Genomic DNA, 20,969 nt, shown 5'->3' with positions numbered 1-20,969 from the left:
TGTGGACCATACTAAGGACTATGGGTTTTGTATCGTCTGTTATCGACTTACAACTCTGATATACTTTTGTGAAAATTGAATAGTATGGACCCGTCTCGAGAGGCAGTTCTTTATCAACTCTGTGCTGGGTGGCCTTCCTGCAGCCCGTCATCCTCCCCATCCTCCTGCACACGGCTCAGCCTGCCCCCCACGTGCCAGCCTTCCACCCTTGTCATTTGCCCTTTCTGTGGTCAGCGGGCTCCTCATATCTTGGCTTCTCTGCTCTTTTTTTTTTTTTTTTTGATACTCAGGGCTCAGCTGAAATAGACAGGCTTTGGTAAGTGCTCAGGGCTCCTGCAAGTGTTGGGTGTGCCTGCAAAGGGCAGCTTCTGACTCTGAGGGCCCTCGGGGTCTTGCACTGTGTTTTGGTAGCAGCTGCTGCTCCTCTAAATTTCTTTCTCTCGGAACTTTCTCTCATACCCTCTGCTGGGGACTCTGGTGCCTGTTGTATTGTGTGGAAGCCGTCAGGAAACATGGTATTTTTATCTCTAGTTATTTTACCATCCAGTACATACCTCTCCACTTAAATGTTAGAGAAGCAAGTGAAATACTTCAAATAAAATTCCAGATGATGACTCTGGCTTTGGGTACTGGATCGATATAAGGAATTGATTTTTACGCACCTTGCTTAGAGCAGACAATCCCAGGAGAGCAGTGTGTACATATGGGCTTGATGTCTAGCTGCAGGATTATATAAGAAATCGTGTACTGACCTGAATAAGAGCTAGAATCGCTCTCCCTTTTTTTTTTTTTAATTAAAAGAGGAAAAAACCCAGACTTTTCCAGTATTTTATAGTTTGATTACCAAACCCAGACTTTCACATTCTAGGTAGGAAAAATTCCAAGGCTTCAGGTCAAGGTCATCAGTTTCTTTTCTGAAGCAGAAATTTTTCTTCCCTCTCATGTATTTCATTGGAATGAAGAAAGGAAAAGGAGTTAGTGTTTTGCCTTTATACTGAAGGAAAAAAAAGAAAAACAAATTTTTAAAGTAACTGGGCAACAAAAATAGGAGATTAGAGAGACATTTTATTATTGGCAATTGGAATGACCAATTCCAATTGGTCATTGGAAACCAAAGTAAACTGAAAGTTTTAGAACACATTTAGGCAGTCAGAGCCTATTTAAAATGTTTTTTAATTGAAATATTGTTGATCTACAGTGTTGTGTTAATTTCTGCTGTATAGCAAAATGACTGTTATATACATATATGCATTCTTTTTTGTATTATTTTCTATTATGGTTTATCCCAGAATATTGAATATGGTTCCCTGTGCTATATAATAGAACCTTGTTGTTTATCCAGTCTATGTATAGTAGTTTACATCTGCTAACCCCCAAGGGCTGCCCTGGTGGCTCAGTGGTAAAGAATCTGCCTGTAGTGCAGGAGACCCAGGTTCAGTCCCTGGGTTGGAAAGATCCCCTGGGAAAGAGAATGGCTACTCACCTCAGTATTCTTGCCTGAAGAACCCCATGAATGGAGGAGCTTGGTGGGCTACAGTCCATGGGGTCACAAAGAGTCGGACACAACTGAGTGACTGACACCCCAAACTCCCAGGCCATCCCTACCCCCTCTTCTCCCTTGGCCACCATGAGTTTGTTCTCTGTGCTGTGAACCTGTTTCTGTTTTCTAGATAAGTTCATTTGTGCTATTTCTATTTAATTTTTATTTTGCTATTTATTTGTTTACTCCTTTGGCTGTGCTGGGTCTTCATTTTGGCACACAGGCTCCCCATTGCTGCACAAAGGCTTTCTCTAGTTGAGGTGCATGGACCTCTCACTGTGGTGCCTCCTGCTGCAGAGCACAGGCTGCCGAGTGCGAGGGCTTCAGTAGCTGCAGCATGCGGGCTTCGTTGCACTGCGGCTGTGAGATCCCAGGTCCTGGACTAAGGCTTGAACCTGTGTCCCCTGCAGGTGGATTCCCAACCTCTGGGCCACCAGGGAAGCCCCTGTGCCATATAGATTCCGTGTATAAGTGATAGCATATGATACTTTTCTTTCTTTTGACTTACTTCACTTAGTATGATAATCTCTGGTGGCATCCATATTGCTGCAGATGGCATTATTTCATTCTTTTTCATGGCTGACTAGTATTCCATTATATATATATATATATTTTTTTTTTTTTTTTCTTTATCCGTTCTTCTGTCAGTGGACTTTTTGGTTATTTCCATGTCTTGGCTACTGAGAATATGCTGCTATGAATGTAAGAGGTGCATGTATCTTTTTGAATTAGAGTTTTCTCTGGATATATGCCCAGGAGTAGAATTGCTAGATCATATGGCAACTCTATTTTTTGTTTTATGAGGAATCTCCATACTATTTTCCATTGTGGCTGCATGAACTTGCATTCCCACCAATAGTGGAGTGTAGGGTTCCCTTTTTTCTCCACATCCTCTCCAGAAATTATTACTTGTAGATTTTTTTTTAATGTCACCAAAGAATTGATGCTTTTGAACTATGGTGTTAGAGAAGACTCTTGAGAGTCCCTTGGACTGCAAGGAGATCCAACCAGTCCATTCTGAAGGAGATCAGCCCTGGGATTTCTTTGGAAGGAATGATGCTGAAGCTGAAACTCCAGTACTTTGGCCACCTCATGCGAAGAGTGGACTCATTGGAAAAGACTCTGATGCTGGGAGGGATTGGGGGCAGGAGGAGAAGGGGACGACAGAGGATGAGATGGCTGGATGGTATCACTGACTCGATGGACGTGAGTCTCAGTGAACTCCGGGAGTTGGTGATGGACAGGGAGGCCTGGCCTGCTGCAATTCATTGGGTCACAAAGAGTCAGACATGACTGAGCGACTGAACTGAACTGATTCTGACCAGTGTGAGGTTGTGCTTCCTTGTAGTTTTAATTTGCATTGCTCTAATAATTAATGATGTTGAGCATCTTTTCCTATGCCTATTGGCTATCTTTATGTCTGCTTTGGAGAAATGTCTATTTAGGTATTCTGCCTGTTTTTTGATTGGGTTGTTTGTTTTTTTGTTGTTATTGAATTGTATGAGTTGTTTGTATATTTGGAAATTAAGCCCTTGTTGGTCGCATTGTTTGCAAATATGTTTTTCTCATTCTGTAGGTTTTTTCATCTTGCTTATGGTTTGCTTTGCTGTGGCAATGCTTGTAGGTTTGATTAGGTCCCATTTGTTTATTTTTGTTTCTATTTCTACTGCCTTGAGATCTAAGAAAACATTGGTACAATTTATGTCAGAATGCTTTGCCTGTGTTGTCTTCTATGAGTTTTATGGTGTCTTGTTTTTATTTTGTAAGTCTTTAAGCCATTTTGAGTGAGAGGATACCTTCTAACTTCATTGATTTTCATGCAGCTGTCCAGCTTTCCCAACACCACTTGCTGAAGAATGTGTCTTTTTTCCCATCATCAATTTCTCAATACATTCCTGCCTCCATTGTTGAAGATTAATTAACCCTAAGTGTGTAGGTTTATTTTTGGGCTGTCTAGTCTGTTCCAGAGAAGGCAATGGCACCCCACTCCAGTACTCTTGCCTGGAAAATCCCAGGGATGGAGGAACCTGGCAGGCTGCAGTCCATGGGGTCGCTAAGAGTCGGACACACCTGAGCGACTTCACTTTCACTTTTCACTTTCATGCATTGGAGAAGGAAATAGCAACCCACTCCAGTATTCTTGCCTGGAGAATCCCAGGGACTGGGGAGTCTGGTGGGCTGCCGTCTATGGGGTCGCAGAGTCGGACACAACTGAAGCGAGTTAGCAGCAGCAGCAGCAGCAGAGGTCTGTTCTATTGATCTATATGTCTATTTTTGTGCCAATACCATGCTGGTTTTATTACTGTAGATTTGTAGTATTGTCTGAAGTCTGGGAGGGTTATGTCTCCAGGCAGGGGAGAGTCTTTATACAGATAGACAGTTTCCATACATCCAGTTGCCCAGGATGTACGAAAACACAAATTCTGACAATAAGTTAGGAAATATCTCTTAAGTGCCTCCTCTGTATAAGAAATTTCACTATGGTTGAAAAATATCCTGAGTTTTTTTATTTTTAAATACTGTGAGAAGCATAAGAAAACTTATTCTTTGATTAGGTCAGCAGGGCTGTTCTTGTGGGTTGGGAAATAAGAACATATATGTGAGTTGAAAAGCAGCTGCTTGAGGCCAAGGGAGAGGCCTGGAGGGGGAGGCCAGCCTGCTGTGAGGTCTTGCTCAAGCTTTTCCTCAGGTGGTTACCATGGGCACATGTGGGAATAACATAGGGAGCAGACTGTAAACATTCTAGAAGCAGTAAGGCTTTTAGAAAGTCCCTTGTAGAGTTTACTGTTGCTGGGTTTTTTTCATTCCATAGCTACATCTTCCCTTATTTGACATCATTTACTATTTTCTTGAGTATTAAATTTCCATATACTTAAGGTAGAAAATGTGTAAAAAGTATAAGATAAGAAAATATGGATAACTCAGTCTCATCACTGAGTTAACCATTCTTAGTGTATTTTCTGCCCTTTTTCTATACCTGTTTTTTTTTTTTTTTTTTTTTAATAGTCATCCAGAATTGGGGAAAATGCCAAATATAGTTTTATTGGTGTGGGCTTTTTCATTTAATGTTATTGAGTGACATGGGATTGGTCTCACATGTGATCTTCAAAACTGTGATACTTTGGGATTTCCCTGGTGGTCCAGTGATTAGGACTCAGTGCTTTCTTGGAGGGGGCACAAGTTCAGTTGTGGTTGTGGAACTAAGATCCTATAAGCCATGTGGCATGGCCATAAAGAAAAAATTAATACTGTATTGATTGCATAATATATTGTATGGATTTTCATCTCTGATGTAACTGTTACTCCCCCAGTGTCAGACACTAAGATTATTTATCACTGTTGCAAGTAACTTTGCAAGACTCTGTCTTTGCACCTCAGTCTTTATCCACCATGGCTGTTTCCCTGTAGGGACCTAGAGGTGGAATAATGTGGAATACTGGGTGGAGGGCGTGGATTTCCAGGGTTGGTGCGTGTGTGACACGTGTCACTTTGCACCTCCTGGTGTGTGCAGGCATGTTTGTCTTGCTGTACTTCTGCCAACACTGAACACTGTACTGACTTTTGATAAACATGTTGCTTTGCTTTGCTTTGCATTTTTAAGGTACTAATGAGGTTAAAATTTTTTCAGTTGGTGGGTGTTTTTAAACATCTAAGTTGTTCATTCATTTCCGCATTTTTTTCCTTTTAGCTTAAAGAGATCTTTTGTAAAAATCTTATTGATTCCATTTCTCAGTTTATCACTTTGGTGATTTCCTTTTTATTTCTTTTTTTTAACATTGTAAAAGTCTGTCCCTATTCCAAGTTAATATAAAATTGTACCTATATGTTTCTTCTTTGTGTTTTTTTAAAAAACATCTTTAAAATCCATCTGGATTTATCTGGAATGTAATATTCAATGAGACTCTCAATTGATTTTCTTCCAAATACTTAGCCGGTTTTTCAAAACCATCTGTTAGTAAGTCATTTCTCATTAGTTTATTATGCTAAATTTATTTTATTAAAAAATACATGTGTGTATAATGCTTTAGGGTTGTCTGTTCTCCACTGATCTGATGCTTGCATCAGTACTCTGGTAATTGCTTGTGTTGTCATTCTTTAAAACAGTGCCTTATCCATTCTTGTTTGCTCATTCTTCCAAACTGTGGTGATATTGGTGGTAATAGTAACGGTTTTGTGCTCCAGGCACTAACTCATTTCATCCTTCAGACAAGTCTGTCACTGTTTTCTGTCTTACAGATGAGAGGAAACAGGCATAGCATAGAAGGTTTGCCCGATGACAAACAGCTTATAAGCAGCAGAACTGGCATGAGTTGAACTCCATTACAGAGTCTTATATGGAGTGATTGAACTATACAAAACTATAGTTACTTTGATATACAGAACTTCCTAATCTTCCGGACAGTTTTCATTCTCCACAGCCAAAAACAGTATCATTCTCTTTCTAGTTCTTCTTTAAAAAAAAATGTTGTGAGGTTTTTCATAGATCTTTTTTATTTTCTGCTGCTGCTGTAATTAGGATTGACTTTCAGTTTCCTAATGATCAAGGCTGTTAGGATAATGTTGGCCTTTTGTGTAATAGTCTACTTGACAGCCATCCTGAATGCTGTATTAGAATCTGATGCAATATAGGATTTAACATTTTGTTGGCACGCAGTGTATCTCCTGCTCACAAAAAAGACAGTAGTAGATTATAAGGTTTTGAAGAACAGGAGACGTCTCCTCAAAACCTTATTTTATAAGTTGAACAGTCTCATTTTTTGTAAAGATCCAGGGAAGGAATAATGAGTTACAACCAGAAGATCCACATGGTTTGAACGTTTTCCTGTTTTGTTCAAAATGTGGCTTTCTATGTATATTTCTATTTGTGAGCAGGATCTTCTTTTGATTCTGAAATAAGAATCTGCTTCAGATCTTTAAACTTCATTTGAAGGTGAGAGATCAACTCTCTACGGAAAGGTTCTTTTTTACAAAATCAGTTGACCTGGAAATGCTGCTTAGTATTTCTGGCCACTGAGCTTTAGAAAGAATTTAAAAAAATTAAGTTCTGGTCAGTATATCCATTCTTGTAAGGCTGACAAAAGCCCAACACCGCTTTAGTATTTCCTTCACTATTAGCAAGCTTGGCATTTGTGTCTTGGTTCCTCCTTACTTTCTATTCCTGTATCTCATGATCTTACATATATATTACAGAATCATCAAGGGGAATTAAAAGGTATCTGGTACAAACATAAAAAGTTAAAACTTGTCAGTAAATCATTCCTGCAGTGAATCAAAATAGAAGATGAGCCGAATGTTTTGTATAAGGTTGGCTGCACAGTTCACCCTGCAGGGCTTGTCATGGCAGCCCCTGCCGTGATCTGCTGGATCCCCCTGGCGGGTGGGTGGGGTCATCACTTCTCAGTGGTGGCCACGGTACTGCTCTGTGGGGTGACAGCCCCGCGGGCCACTGCCCGGGATCCGTCATCTTCCCGTAACGCTGCCTGCATCCCCGCCCAAGAAGCGTGGGAGATGTGCTCCGCAAGTGGGACTGGCAAAGGATGTCTGTAACTGGCCTTTCTCCCTCTTCCCACCTGCTCTGTCCTTCCTTCTGATCCTCATCCTGTGCTCTTTGGCCTAAAGCCCTGTGCTCCATCAGAAGGGAGCTCACATGCCAGGAGTTGATGGTTTTCTTGAATCTGATATTGAGAAAGTGTGCATATGAGTGTTTTGTGTATTGATTCTAACTTTTTAAAACTTTACTGGGATATAATTTTAGTCTTAGAGAAAATTATAAGAATGACTATAGTACAGGACCCCCTGTGGACTTGTTATTCTAGAGTCACCTGTTTTTAACATTCTCCTTAATTTTTCCCTCTCCTCGTGTGTGTGTGTGTAAATGTATAGATTCGGGGGGTGGGAACCATTTGAGAGTATGTTTAATCGTCAGAGTACTTAGGTCCTGTAGTATTTTTTCCTAAGAATAAGGATACGCTCTTACATAATTGGCACAGTTACCAACCTCAGGCAGTTTTGCAAGAGAAAATACTTTGATCTAATCTATCATTCGAATGCTGGTTTTGTCAGTTGACTTAACAGTGTTCTTTGTAACATTTCTTTTCCTTCAGTCTGGAGTTAGATATTACCTTTAGTTGTCATATCTTCATAACCTCCTTTAATCTGGAACATTTGCACAATCATTTTTTTTTTTTAATCTTTTGCAACACTGACATTTTTGAAGAATGCAGTTTTGTTTTAAAAGAATATTCCTCTTCTGGGGTTTTCTGATGTTTCCTCATGAATTAGATTCACCTGAAACACTTCCGTACATGGTGGTACATTTTTCTCAGTGTCTTATCTGGAGACATGCGATGGTTGGTGACGTTAACTTGATCACCCACTGAAGGTATTGTCCCGTTTCTCCCCTGTACGTTTACTCTTTTTTCCTTCGAAACTAACAGCTGTGAGTAGAGAGCTACTTAGTGACCTTGCACAGCCTCTTCATCAAAATTTCTCCCAGTTAATTTTTGTAATTTTTAAAAAACTTTATTAGATTATCTTAAGATAATAAGGTTTTAAAAGCAAATTAGCTACTACCTATTGGAATACTTTGTCTAGCAAGGTTAAACAAACATAAAATTACTGTATATTCAGAAACTGAACGGGTTGATTGGTTGCTTTTTCAGCCAATCAGAATGGTTGATTTTCCCTTGTCTAGGCTGTCCTCCTCTGTTTGTATGCATTTACCTCATTAGTTAGAAGAATAGTCACCACCATTTCACTGTAGCAAAAATAATCAACTTTATCTCCTTCAGGCAATTTCTAATAGAAGGTTCATTACATTTGTGTGTTCAGCCATGTCCAGCCCTTTATGGCCCCATGGACTATACCCTGCCAGATTCTTCTGTCCATGGGATTTTCCAGGCACGGATACTGGAGTGGGTTACCATTTCCTGCTCCAGGGATCTTCCCGATCCAGGGATCGAACTTGTGTCTCTTGCATCTCCTGCATTGGCAGGCAGAGTCTTTACCACTAGCACCACACGGGAAGTCCCTAGTAGAAGACTGAAGTGAAGTGAAATCGCTCAGTCATGTCCGACTCTTTGCGACCCCATGGACTGTAGCCTACCAGGCTCCTCTGTCCATGGGATTTTCCAGGCAATAGTACTGGAGTGGATTGCCATTTCCTTCTCCGGGAGATCTTCCCAACCCAGGGATCGAACCCAGGTCTCCCTCATTGTAGACAGACGCTTTACCATCTGAGCCACCAGGGAAGTCCATAGAAGATTATCAGGCATCAAAAATACCAAACTTTTACCAAAAGCTTAAACAGTGATTAAAATTTTTTAGTAAGCAATTGAAATTAAAAAAAAAAAAGTTTTTGTGAACACTGTCAGCAGGACTACTTAGAAGTTAATACAGGCACGTTTACTGTACTTTGCATCTACTTCATTTTTTGCAAATTGAAGATTCCTGGCAACCTTGTGTCTAACAAGTCTGTTGATGCCATTTTCCTGCAGCATTTGCTCATTTCATGTCTCTGTATCACACGTTGATAATTCTCACAATATTGCAAACTTTTTCATGATTATTACATTTGCTATGGTGGTCTGAGCGCCAAAGAATTGATGCTTTTGAACTGTGGTGTTGGAGAAGACTCTTGAGAGTCCCTTGGACTGCAAGGAGATCCAACCAGTCCATTCAGAAGGAGATCAGCCCTGGGATTTCTTTGGAAGGAATGATGCTAAAGCTGAAACTCCAGTACTTTGGCCACCTCATGCGAAGAGTTGACTCATTGGAAAAGACTCTGATGCTGGGAGGGACTGTGGGCAGAAGTAGAAGGGGACGACAGAGGATGAGATGGCTGGATGGCATCACCGACTCGATGGATGTGGGTTTGGGTGAACTCCAGGAGTTGGTGATGGACAGGGAGGCCTGGCATGCTGAATTTTCATGGGGTCGCAAAGAGTCGGACATGACTGAGCGACGGATCTGATCTGATGGTGGTCTGTGATCAGGGATCCTGATGTTGCTGTTGTAATTGTTTTGGGTGCCACAAACCATGCAACATAAGATGGTGAACTTAATAAATGTTGTGTGTGTCCTGACTGCTCTGCTGACCAGCCCCCCCACCCCCCCACCCCGTGTCACGCTTCTCCTCGTTGGGCTGCCCTAGTCCCTGAGACACAGCAACGTTGAAGTTGAGCCAGTTGATAACCTTACAGTGGCCTCTAAGTGTTCAAGGGAAAGGAAGAGCTGCATGTCTCTCATTTTAAATCAAAAGCTAGGAGTGACCAAGCTTAGTGAGGAGGGTGTGTTGAAAGCTGAGAAGGCAGAAAGCTAGGCCTCCTGTGCCAGTTAGCCAGACTGTGAATGCAGAGGTAAAGTTCTTAAAGGAAATTAAAAGGGTTTTTCCAGTGATCACATAAATGATGAGAAAGCAAAACAGCCTTATTGTTGAAATGGCGAAAGTTGTAGCATTCTGGATAGAAGATAAAACCAGCCACAACATTCCTCTAAACCAAAGCATAGTCCAGAGAAAGGACCAAACTCACTTCCATTCTATGAAGGCGGGCTGAAAGAGGTGAGGAATCTATAGAAGAAAAATTTCAAGTTGGCAGAGGTTGGCTCATGAGGTTTAGGAAAAGCAGCCATCTTACAACATAAACATGCAAGATGAAGCAGCTAATGCTGATGTAGAAGCTGCAAGTTATCCAGAAGATCTGGCTGAGACAGTTAATGAAGGTGGCTGCACTAAACAACAGATCTTCAGTGTAGAAGAAACGGCCTTATACTGGAAGAAGGTGGCATCTGGGACTTTGGTAGCTGGAGAGGAGAGGTCAGTGCCTGCCTTCAAAACTTCACGGGACAAACTGACTCTTGTTAGGGGTCAGTGCAGCTAGTGACTTGAAGTCAAAGCCAGTGCTCATTCACCATCCTGGAAATCCTAGGACCCTTCAAAATTATGCTAACTTTATTCCTTTTCTGCTCTATACATGAACAACAAAGCCTGAATGATAGCACATCTGTTTACAACAAAGTTAAGGAGTATATGAAGCCCATTGCTGAGACCTACCACTCAGAAAAAAAGATTCCTTTCAAAATATGACTGCTTATTGAGAATGCACCTGGTCACCCTAGAACTCTGATGGAGATGCAGGAGGTTCATGCTGTTTTCATGCCTGCCGTTATCCATTCTGCAGCCCATGGATCAAGGAGTAATATTGATTTTCAAGTCTTATTATTTAAGTAATATATTTTGTGAGGGTATAGCTGCCATGTATAGTGATTCCTTTGATGGGTCTGAGCAAAGTCAATTGAAAACCTTCTAGAAAGGATTCACCATTAAGAACATTCATGGGAAGAGGTCACAGTATCAGCAGGAATTTGAAAGAAGTTGATTCCAGCTCTCATAAATGACTTTGAAGGATCCAAGACATTAGTAAAAGATGTAACTGCATATGAGGTGAAAATAGCAAGAGAACTAGACTTAGAAGTGGAGCCTTGAAGATGTGGCTGAATTGTTGCAATCTAAGGATAAAACTTAAAGGGATGAGGAGTTACCTCTGGATGAGTGAAGAAAGTAGTTTTTTTTTTTTTTAAATCATTTATTTCTTTAAACACGTTCACTTTTTAGTTGTGGCTGTGCTGAGTCTTCGTTGCTGTGCACAGGCTTTCTTTAGCTGCAGAGAGTAGGGTGTACTCTGTAGTTGTGGCACGTGGCTTCTCATTGCACTGGCTCCTTGTGGAGTGCAAGCTCAGTACTAGATGGTGCGTGGGCTTAGTTGCCCCACAGCATGTGGAATCTTCCTGGACCAGGGATCAAACCCACGTCCCCTGCATTGGCAGGCGGATTCTTATCCACTGGGCCACCAGGAAAATCTAAGAAAGTAGTTTCTTGACATCGGAATCTACTCCTGGGGAAGATGCTATGAAGATTGTTGACATGACAAGAAAGATTTAGAATGTAACATAAACAGTTTATAAAACAGCAGTAGGATTTAAGAGGATTGACTCCAGTTTTGAAAGTTCTGTGGGTAAAATACTCTCAAACAGCAGTGTACACTACAGAGAAATCATTCATGAAAGGAGGACTTGGTCAGTATGACAGACTTCATTGTTGTCTTAAGAAATTTCCACAGCCACTTCAACCTTCAACAACCACCGCTGAGATCAGTCAGCAACCATGAACACTGAGGCAAGATTATCTACCAGCAAAAAGAGTATGGCTTATTGCAAGTTCAGATGATGGTTAGCATTTTTTAGTAATAAAGTATTTTTTAATTAAAGTATATTGTTTGTTTAGACATGCATTTGCACACGTAATGGACAAGTGTATAGCACGAATATAACTTTCAAATGCACCAAGTCACCAAAAAATTTATGTGACTCACTTTAATATGATACTCGCTTTATTTGGGGTGTCTATAAGTGAACTCTGCATCTCGCTGAGGTAAGCCGGTGCATCTTGGGCTACCTGGGTGTATCTTCTCTGCTGTGTGCAGAGGTGAGCTCCTGGCAGAAGCCCCTTCACGTGCAGAGCACATCTGCCAACTAAAGTGGACCATTCTCCATATGTGATACAATGAGGTTGGTACTACTGTTCAATATGTTATATTGAAAATAATATGATTAATCCAGAAAAAAATATAGGAGTTTTTGTGGCTGTGCCTCCGTAGGGACCCTAGAAACTAAAACACTCTTCCTTCTCATTGGTGAGAAGAGTGGTTTCTTTGTGGTGAAGTAACTTTCTCATGCGCAGTTTGTTCTTGAGTGAAGTGAAGTCACTCAGTCGTGTCCGACTCTTTGCGACCCCATGGACTGTAGCCTACTAGGCTTTTCCGTCCATTGGATTTTCCAGGCAAGGGTACTGGAATGGGTTGCCATTTCCTTCTCCAGGAGATCTTCCCAACTCAGGGATTGAACCCCGGTCTCTCCTGCATTGTAGGCAGACGCTGTTACCGTCTGAGCCACCAGGGAAGATTCTATTTCATGTTAAAACTATGCAGGTGGAATTGCCTGCAGGGTGACACTGGGTTAGCTTCCTAGCCCCGTCCCTTGGGACTGGGTAAGTCACTTAGTCCCTGGCTTTCTCCTTAATTATAAAACAGAGATGTTGATACCTGCTACGTGAAGTTATTAGGAGAGAAGGCGATCTGCTTGTAAGGTGTGTTAGCGCCTATCCACTAGATGGTGCAGAGCGTAGGGATGGTTATGATTATTTTTCCTGAGAAGTCCCGTGAGGGGATGGGTGTGGTCCCTTGGGAAGATGTCACATCAACAGTCTGACCTGTGTTTGCTGGGAACCAGGGCCCAGAGCTGGCAGTAAATCCGTCATGGGACCCACAAGCCTAGATGTCTAGTCTGGTCCCAAGGTGCTGGGATCAGAGGACAACTGGGTTCTTAATCCGCCAGGGCCAACTGTCAGCCAGCAGACACTGTTTCAGCCTCAGGATGGTTCTTACAGCTTGGAAGATGCCAAGGTGCATCGTGGCACTCTGGCCAGATGCTGGTGTGGAGGCGTCCAGGGAGGCCTGCGGGGACATCCAGGAGGAACCACCAGCCTCCTCTGCAGCATGTGTGGTTGGGGGTGGCTCTGCCCAGCGTGCGCTCCGTGCTGAGGGGTGTGTCGGGTTGTCTAGACATCCTGGCCGCCAGCCTGGGATTTTACTCCCTGGGGACACGCAGTCTACCCGCCACCAGACTGCCAAGGGACGCTGAGACTGTAAAGCTTGGAATAAACACACCTGGAAGTCTGATTGGAGTCCTGCCTGTCACTTAGTAAGACGGCCAGGGCATCGGGCTTGCTCGCCCGTGGCTGTGTTTTCGCCATCTGCCCCTCCAGCTTCCCCAGGCCTTGTGGCTCTTTGGTTGTGCTGCCTGTGTTCTGGCCATGGCCCCCTGCTGCCCTCCCATCACTTTTGAGACTTGCTGTCCCAGACAGGCAAGCTCAGGAAGCCAGTCTGTGTGTGATGTTAAAAAATAAATAAATGGCAACATAATACCACCAGAAATAGGTATTATTTAAATGATCCACAATAAGGCAGAGGCGACTCTAATTGGCTTTTTCTTGGTTCAGTATTTTGGTTGGATGAAATTGCTTATATTACGTTTACATTTTCTTTGTATCCTTAAAAAGGACGCCTAAGGATTAAACAAAGTACCAAAAGAATCACACTATTTTCAGCTCTCTGGCAAAGCTGGTATAAAGTGACTTCATTGTTGCCCTAAATTGATTTAATCTTTCTGGAAAGCAAACTAGCTGAGTGTAACCAAAGCTAGAAAATTATTCATAACTTCTTTTGCCCCTGGCTGGTCAATTTTAGGACTCTCTCCCATGGAAATAGCTTCTCCCTCAGAACCAACAGAGGGACTAAAATATGCTTTGCACAGAGAAGGTTTTCCTGCTCTTTGTGACAGTGAGAATGTGCAATCAGCAGAAATGTAAGCTGTGGAGAGAAGCACGGGCATGGCATAAATGACTGCAGCGATCCTGAGTTGTTCTGGGCTGGGGGGAGGGATGCTGGGAGAACGGCTGCTCCCTGGATGGCTCCCTGGATGGCCTGCACGGGGCTTTCAACCACATGGTCTAGAGCCACCCAGAGTCCTCCGCGGGATCCTCACCCCATACCCGTGTGGAACCCACAGCCAGAGACAAGAGGCCAGGCCAGGCTCCTGGTGGCTTTCAGACCAGGGCTCTCGCTGTACTCGCTGTGTCTTCATCAGCTCAGACAGTCATTGAGAATGATGGAAATGGGGTGAATGCTCACTGGCTTATTTTTTGTTTCCTTTTAAAATGGAATTTATACAGAAAAAAACCCAATTCTGAACATAACTACTTTTATTAAGCTGGTGAATGTATGTTCATTGTTATTTAGAAACACTGACTTACTGACTATAGGCTTCTGAGTAGCTTAGCCTCTGGTAACTGACTCTCAACTGAGCAGGAATAACCCAATTTTTCATTAAAAATCCAAGACTTTTTGAGATTTCTATAGTTTCTATATAAACAAAGCCCCTAATTCTGGACAGAATGGAGATTTTATGTAAGCTAAGATTTTTAAATGAGGCATTTTCAGTTGGTAGAAAAGTGTTTGCATGTGTGTCCAGGTATCTTTGTGCAACAGTTTAATGAGGTGGGTGGGTGCTCACGGGTGAACGTTGTAGGGTGGCTGGGAGCCCTGTGCCTTGTACTGGACCTGTCCGCGTGTATTCACATACACGGCCACGTACATTTGACCCCCTTGTGGACACGCATCCACTAAACACACAGACAGGGGAGCTGACACATTCTTTCATGTTGTTTCTTTGTCTGATCTGAATGCTTTCAGAGCCGTGGTTCTGGTGTGCTGGACTTGAGTTCTTTCTGTCTGGGGTTTTGACAGCAGGCCCCAGAAGGGCAGCGTCTGCAGGTGTTCACAGTCTTTGGGGGCAGCAGGAAGCCCCAGGCACGCCTTAATCAGAGGCAGGTTGGTCGGGATGGCTCGCTGTTGTGAGCATGTCTGTTTTTACACTGGCAAACAGGTGGCCAGTAGCTGTTTGTTTTCCTCGCAGTCAGGCATTCATTTCTGAAGAAACTGTTGGCACAGTGACCTCCCACACACCCTCTCTCCCTGTATCGCCCACCGGTGCAGGGCAGCATCGGCTGTGTCAGCCCAGCCGTGCACCGTTCACCTCCACGGAGAAGAAAAAGATGAGGAACACCTCATCTCAGCTCCTAGGAGGGAGACAGGGTAGCCGTGTGTATGTAAATGCATGCAGATAAACTCAGTTGAGAGGTAAACATGAAGTGCATTAGAAACACAGGAGTTTGAGTGAGATTTAGAACCTCTCTTGGATGATTACAGTGGACCCCTTCCTGGTCTTTCTGTCAATAAAAGGAGTAGAAAAATATATGTACTTGATAGCAAGCAGGAAATTAAAGGAGGACTGCTTATAGAAAAGTTTGAAAACAAGTGCCCTGAGGCTTCCCTCCAGGCTCATATGTCTGTACCCAAAGAAGTCTCCCCTGTCTTCCTGGCCCCACACAGCAAGCAGCCTTTCAGGCACAACATGTGCTCCTCCCAGACTTAGACTCTCAGCCGTTGGACAGCATCTCACCCTCTGCACACCATACAAGGCTCCAGGATTTGCCCCCAGCCCTATCTGTCACTGGTCACCACGGGTACCCCCCCTGCAGCCACACTGGAAGAGCTTTGGTATTAGTGTTTAGTATTGGAGCAAAATCAAGCTTAACTCAGCCATTCATTCTGAGAATGTGTTGATATCTGTGTTTAAGGAGTCTGAGGACTTATAGTGAAGCATACTTGGTAAATCAGCTTCACATACCATTTTCAAAATAATCATTTATACAAAGATATAGAAATATATTTGTTACTCAGCAGTCATCAAAGTGTTTATTGTATGTTCCATTGTGTCCCTACTGTGGAAAAACTATTCAAAGTCCTACCAGCTTTCTCTGGGAGGGCTTTCTAGAGAGGACATGTGTATTGGTTAGCTTTTGCTGTGTAACAAATTACCCCAAGATCTAGCAGTATGAAACAACAAACGTTTATTATCTCATACAGTTTCCTTGAGTTAGGAATCCAGAAATGGCTTTGCTGGGTAGTTCAGGCTCAGGGTCTCTTAAGGGGTCAGAGTGCCCTTAGGCTTCCAAGTTCACAGTGATGGTTGTGGGGAGGTCTCAGATCCTCCCTGGCTGTTGACATGTGGCCTCAGTTCCTTAATCAGCTGGAGCTTACCATCAGCTGCCTGTGTGCCCTCACAGTGTGGCAGGCATCTTCCCTGAGAACCGGTGAGCCAGGATGGATGGGTGGATGGATGGATGGGTGGATGGGTGGATGGGTGGATGGATGGATGGAGGTTGGGACCAGGACAGAAGCTGTGATCTTTTTTCCTAATCTCAGAAATAGCATATCATCCCTTCTGGCATTCTTTGCCATATAGTGCAGGGCAGCATTGTACTGTGGGGGCGGGGTCTGTAGAGGGTGCCAATCCTAGAGGCTGGGAATCTTGGGGGCTCTTGGAGGCTGGCTGCCACACCTGGTCCTAGAGAGGTCTTCAGGCTTGTGACGTAGTGGGAGTGCATTGATGTAAAGTCATTAGAAGGGGAATCTGAGATTCAAGGGTACAACCTACTCACTTTTTTCCCTCTTAAACCAGGACTCCTTCTCTTAATTTTCACTTCTTTCCAGTGACCCTCTTAGCTCAGGTTATGAAGTACACAGACATCTGCCTGCAACGGTTATATCCTCCCAACAAACAGGACTCATACAACCCAAAATCCAAAAAACAGAGGCCAGTGTTATTAACAACGGCTCCTAGTCTTGCTGTCTCATTTCTTTCAGGCCTGAGGCATATGGATCCTGCTTGTTTCCTGGGTGGATATAAATATAAAACCTGGTTGTTATTGGGACCGTTCTAGAAGAGGGAAAATTGCCAGGAAAATGGGGAGCTCAGGGAACTGAGTCTTCTGGGCCTTGGGGTCCCCAAGGGAGCACTCCTGATTTCCTCTGCCAGTGGTTTGTTCTGGGTAGCTGGAGAGACCGCCTCCTGCCTCCTGAGGCGGGGCTGCCTCCCCTGCTTTGACTGGCAGTGAGTGATGGGAGAGAGGGACTCCAGGCCCTTTGGTGTGACAGCGAGGGGAGAGAGGGTTCCTGGGCCCTTCGCCTGGTGTGACTCTGTGTCCCAATCAGTGTCTCTGTCACCCCCAGGCAGGGGCCAGTGGTCGCCCAGGACAGAGCATTTGTGTCATCGATGAGGTGGGGAAGATGGAGCTCTTCAGTCAGCCATTCATCCAGGCCGTCCGCCAGGTGCTGTCCACACCGGGGACTGTGGTCCTCGGCACCATCCCCGTACCCAAAGGAAAACCACTGGCCCTCGTGGAAGAGATCAGAACCCGAAAGGACGTGAAGGTGTTCAGCGTGAGTACCCCACGGGCGTGGAGCAGGTGCCCTGAAACAGCATGTGGCTCTGACGCACACCTGTGGTTTCAAGTCACCGTAGCTTTTCCTCTTAGGCTAGAATATAGGCGCATCTCACTTCCTGTGAGTTTATGGTGCTGACATTACACCTCTGCTTGCTGACAAAGCGGTCTTGCCTCTGGGGACCGCGGGAGGGTCCAGCTCCTCCTGCTGCGCTCCCGCTGCCCCGACCAAGCCCTGGGCCTTGCCAGCTTCAGCCCTGCCCAGCTGCAGTGCTCTGGGCTGAGTGCATCTCTTCCTGGGTGATGAGGTTACTGAGGCAGGCAGTGCTGTTCTATTTTAAAGGTTTCCCTTTGCAACTGACCCCCTTCTGCTTGTGAGGGGAAGGACTTTTGGCTACAGGTCGAGGCACAGATTCCAGATGCTGTGGAGCAGCACCGTCTTAAGAACTTCCCACCACCAAGGTGAAAATGTGCTCCCTGCACCAGGCAGGGCCATAGCCATTAGCCACGTGTGATTGTTCACATTTGAATTAAATGACACTCAATTAAGTTAGAAAAATCTTCTCCTCAGTCACACTGGCCACTTGTCAAGTACCCAGCAGGTAAGACGCTCTGCCTGGAAATGCAACGCCGGCTCTGGGCAGGCCCAGGAACCTGTCTTCACGAGCTCCGGGAGCACTCAGGCCCCTGCAGTGGGAGGAGCCGTGGGGTGGAGCTGGTGAAGGGCAGGTAGGTCAGGGGCAGTGGGTCAGCCGGTTCTCAGCGCTGATGGTGCTGCTGGGTTTTGCCCACATACGTGCTTTTTTCCCATCATCCCTCTGTGTCCTTCTTCTCGGATGCTGTCCTCCTGTGGCACCTTAGTGTCTGCATCAGTGACAGCCACGTCACTGTGCTCACACCCTCCCCCACCAAGTGAACCAGTGGGGCTGGCGGCCCCTCCTCTGTGCCAGCTGCAGAGTAACCAGGAGTACCTCACATCGCTGGTTAGCTGTCACCAGGGTCAGCTGCCCTCGGTGGGACATCCACATGTTATCTCCATAGTGTCCAGGGTACTTCTGGGCAGTTGGTAGCCATTAAGTTTAGAGCAGCCAGGGCTGGAGTAATGTGTCTGTAAGTTGCTTAATTCATTCATTCTCCCACTTACTTGGTAAGTGAGAGATTGAGTATCTCTGCATGAATTGAGCATCTCCTGTGTGCTTGGCCTCGTTCTAGGTCTTGGAGATGAACGAGACACAAGTCTTTATCCTCATGGAGCTGAAATTCTAATGGAGGGGCTGGGTAACAGAAATGTGAGCAGACAGTTATGCGGTTTCAGTTATGGCAAATGCAAAGAACATGAACCCAGGCATTGTGGTCTTTGGGGGCAGGCGGTACTGATCAGGGGAGGCCTGGGAGCCACACAGGGTCACTTCCTCAAAGGGTGTGACCGTGTCTTCAGAGTTTTGTGTTACCTTCTCTATTTCTTACATTGCGTAGCCTCCATATTAGAGTTTTAGGTTGTGATCATAGAGTTTCTGTGGAAACAGAGTCAGTGAATAATAAAAGATCATGAAAGACAATTAGTCTTCAGGTCAGATAGCTTCCAAGCTGAGGGCCTGCAGAGCTGCTGATGCTAAGCTCCAGGGATTGGGTGTCTCTGCAAACAAATAGCCCTCCAGTGGACTTGGGGGTTGACTGTTAAATCAGAAACAAATGCTGTATCTTAACACAATACCACAGCATTTCCTCTCTAAGCTAGGAAATTATTCTCTAGGCAAGGTAATCATTGATCTTAATGATGTATAAATAAAACAATTAACTTTTGGTTAATTATGCAAGAGACCCCGTTCTTCTTGTCTTTCCTGCATTCCTTTGGGTCTCCTGTGAACCTTCTGTGCATATTTTATAAATGAAGAAGCTCACTCACCTGCAGATTTAGGAGTTGGATTAGATATTTCTTTGGTCCTTTCTCTTTCTAATAAGCAGCAAGTTACCTGAATTTATTTTTGAGAGCATCCTTTGCATCAAGTACTTAGTCCATGGTACAGGCACATGTGAGGAGTGTACCCTTCCCTCCAGAAAAACAGACCATGGGACAGTCAAAATCTGGAGATGAGAAGAGAGATCAGTGTGAACAGAAGGAGTGGAGAGAGGTTTCCAGAAGAAAGGGGTTCTTGGGTGGATTTTTGAAGAGGAAACAGAGGACAGGAAGGGAGAATATTCCAAATAAGGAAATCATTTATGTATAGCATGGAGGGCAGCTTCCCTGTGCTGACAGATGGTGTGGAGATGGGGCTGCAGTCATGATGTTGGGGAAGCATTCACAGCGACTCAGAGCTGTTCACAGCGTCTGGACTGTTCGTCATAGGGTTTAGGTGAACAGAGCCTTACTTACCAGAAAGACAGCTGAGGACATTTCCAGGTTGAGAGAAAGTGTTCCTCCTCCTAAGTTCAGCTGACAGCCTTAGACATTGTACATAAAACAGACCTAAGAAGACCTGAATGGCGGATGGAAGAAGGCACACAGACTAGAGACCTCAGGACCCCAGGAACAGCGCAGGAGACACGAATGGAAGCCACTTGTCGTGCCAGGGGCCAGAAGGATCAGCCTGAGTGAGGAGGGTGAATAGCCAACATGCCAACAGAAGGATGCCATAGATGTTGGGATTATAGGGTAGAGATTTTTCAAACAACCATCATAAACATGTGTCAGCGATCAAATACAAACCCACTCGAAACAAATAGAAGATAGAAAGCCTCAAGTGAAGACATCAAAGTTTCAGCAAAGATAGGGAAGCTCTAAGGAGGACTCAAATGAAAACTTCGGGATGTAAGATGCAATGACAGAATGAGAAGGTCCCTGGGTGGACCCAGCTAGCTGAGGGGAGTTGACAGAGGACAGAATCAGCGAATGCGAGCAGTGGAATGGTAGAGATTGCCCAAGAAAGAGCAGACTAAAAAAGTTAAAAGCCAGAGCCACAGGGAGCTGTGGGACTTGGGGGTGTAGAAACTTCCATCCTTACACAAGTTCAGGCATTGAAGGTTCCCTTCCTGAAAATTCTGTTTCCTCTCAGACGTTTGGAAATGTTTTCCTTGTTTATTCTAGAGCTTACTGCTAAGTGTGTAGCTACTGAAACATGTTTTAAATATATACCTGTTGGGAGTATAGCTCAGTGGTAGAGCATTTGATTGCAGATCAAGAGGTCCCCAGTTCAAATCCGGGTGCCCCCTCTAAGGTCTAAATTTGGGCTTCCCTTGTGGCTCAGCTGGTAAAGAATCTGCCTGTAATGCAGAAGACCTGGGTTTGATCCCTGGGATGGGAAGATCCCCTGGAGAAGGGAAAGGCTACCCACTCCAGTATTCTGGCCTGGAGAATTCCATGGACTGTACAGTCCATGGTGTCACAAAGGTTTGGACACAACTGAGCAACTTTCACTTCACTTCATGAGGTTATTTGAGACCAAATATCAGAAAACATTCAATGGTGATGTCAGTGCCGTGGGGACAAGAGGTGAAGAACTTCACAGGTCCATATTACGACTCTGCTTA

General features: G+C 44.3%; 1 protein-coding gene and 1 non-coding gene across 4 annotated transcripts in view; both read left to right on the top strand.

The window, feature by feature from the left end:
* NTPCR (nucleoside-triphosphatase, cancer-related) overlaps positions 1-20,969 on the top strand; it is a 38,650-nt gene that overhangs the window by 10,662 nt on the left and 7,019 nt on the right. For 2 of the 3 annotated variants that reach the window (XM_086381080.1, XM_086381081.1), the window contains one exon: positions 17,230-17,439. The exons of the other annotated variant lie outside the window; for it this stretch is intronic. In XM_086381080.1, coding sequence (XP_086237206.1) covers positions 17,230-17,439 — 210 coding nt within the window. The remainder of the gene's footprint in view (positions 1-17,229; positions 17,440-20,969) is intronic. 3 annotated transcript variants of the gene reach the window in all.
* On the top strand, positions 20,580-20,651 carry TRNAC-GCA (transfer RNA cysteine (anticodon GCA)). Its single transcript has one exon. It is a non-coding gene; the product is annotated as a tRNA-Cys (tRNA).

The sequence above is a fragment of the Bos grunniens genome, chromosome 28, assembly GCF_055505025.1.
Source record: "Bos grunniens cultivar Pamir isolate PY7600 chromosome 28, Bosgru_T2T1.0, whole genome shotgun sequence".
Taxonomy (NCBI): Eukaryota; Metazoa; Chordata; class Mammalia; order Artiodactyla; family Bovidae; genus Bos; species Bos grunniens.
This window is presented reverse-complemented; position numbering and strand designations above follow the sequence as displayed.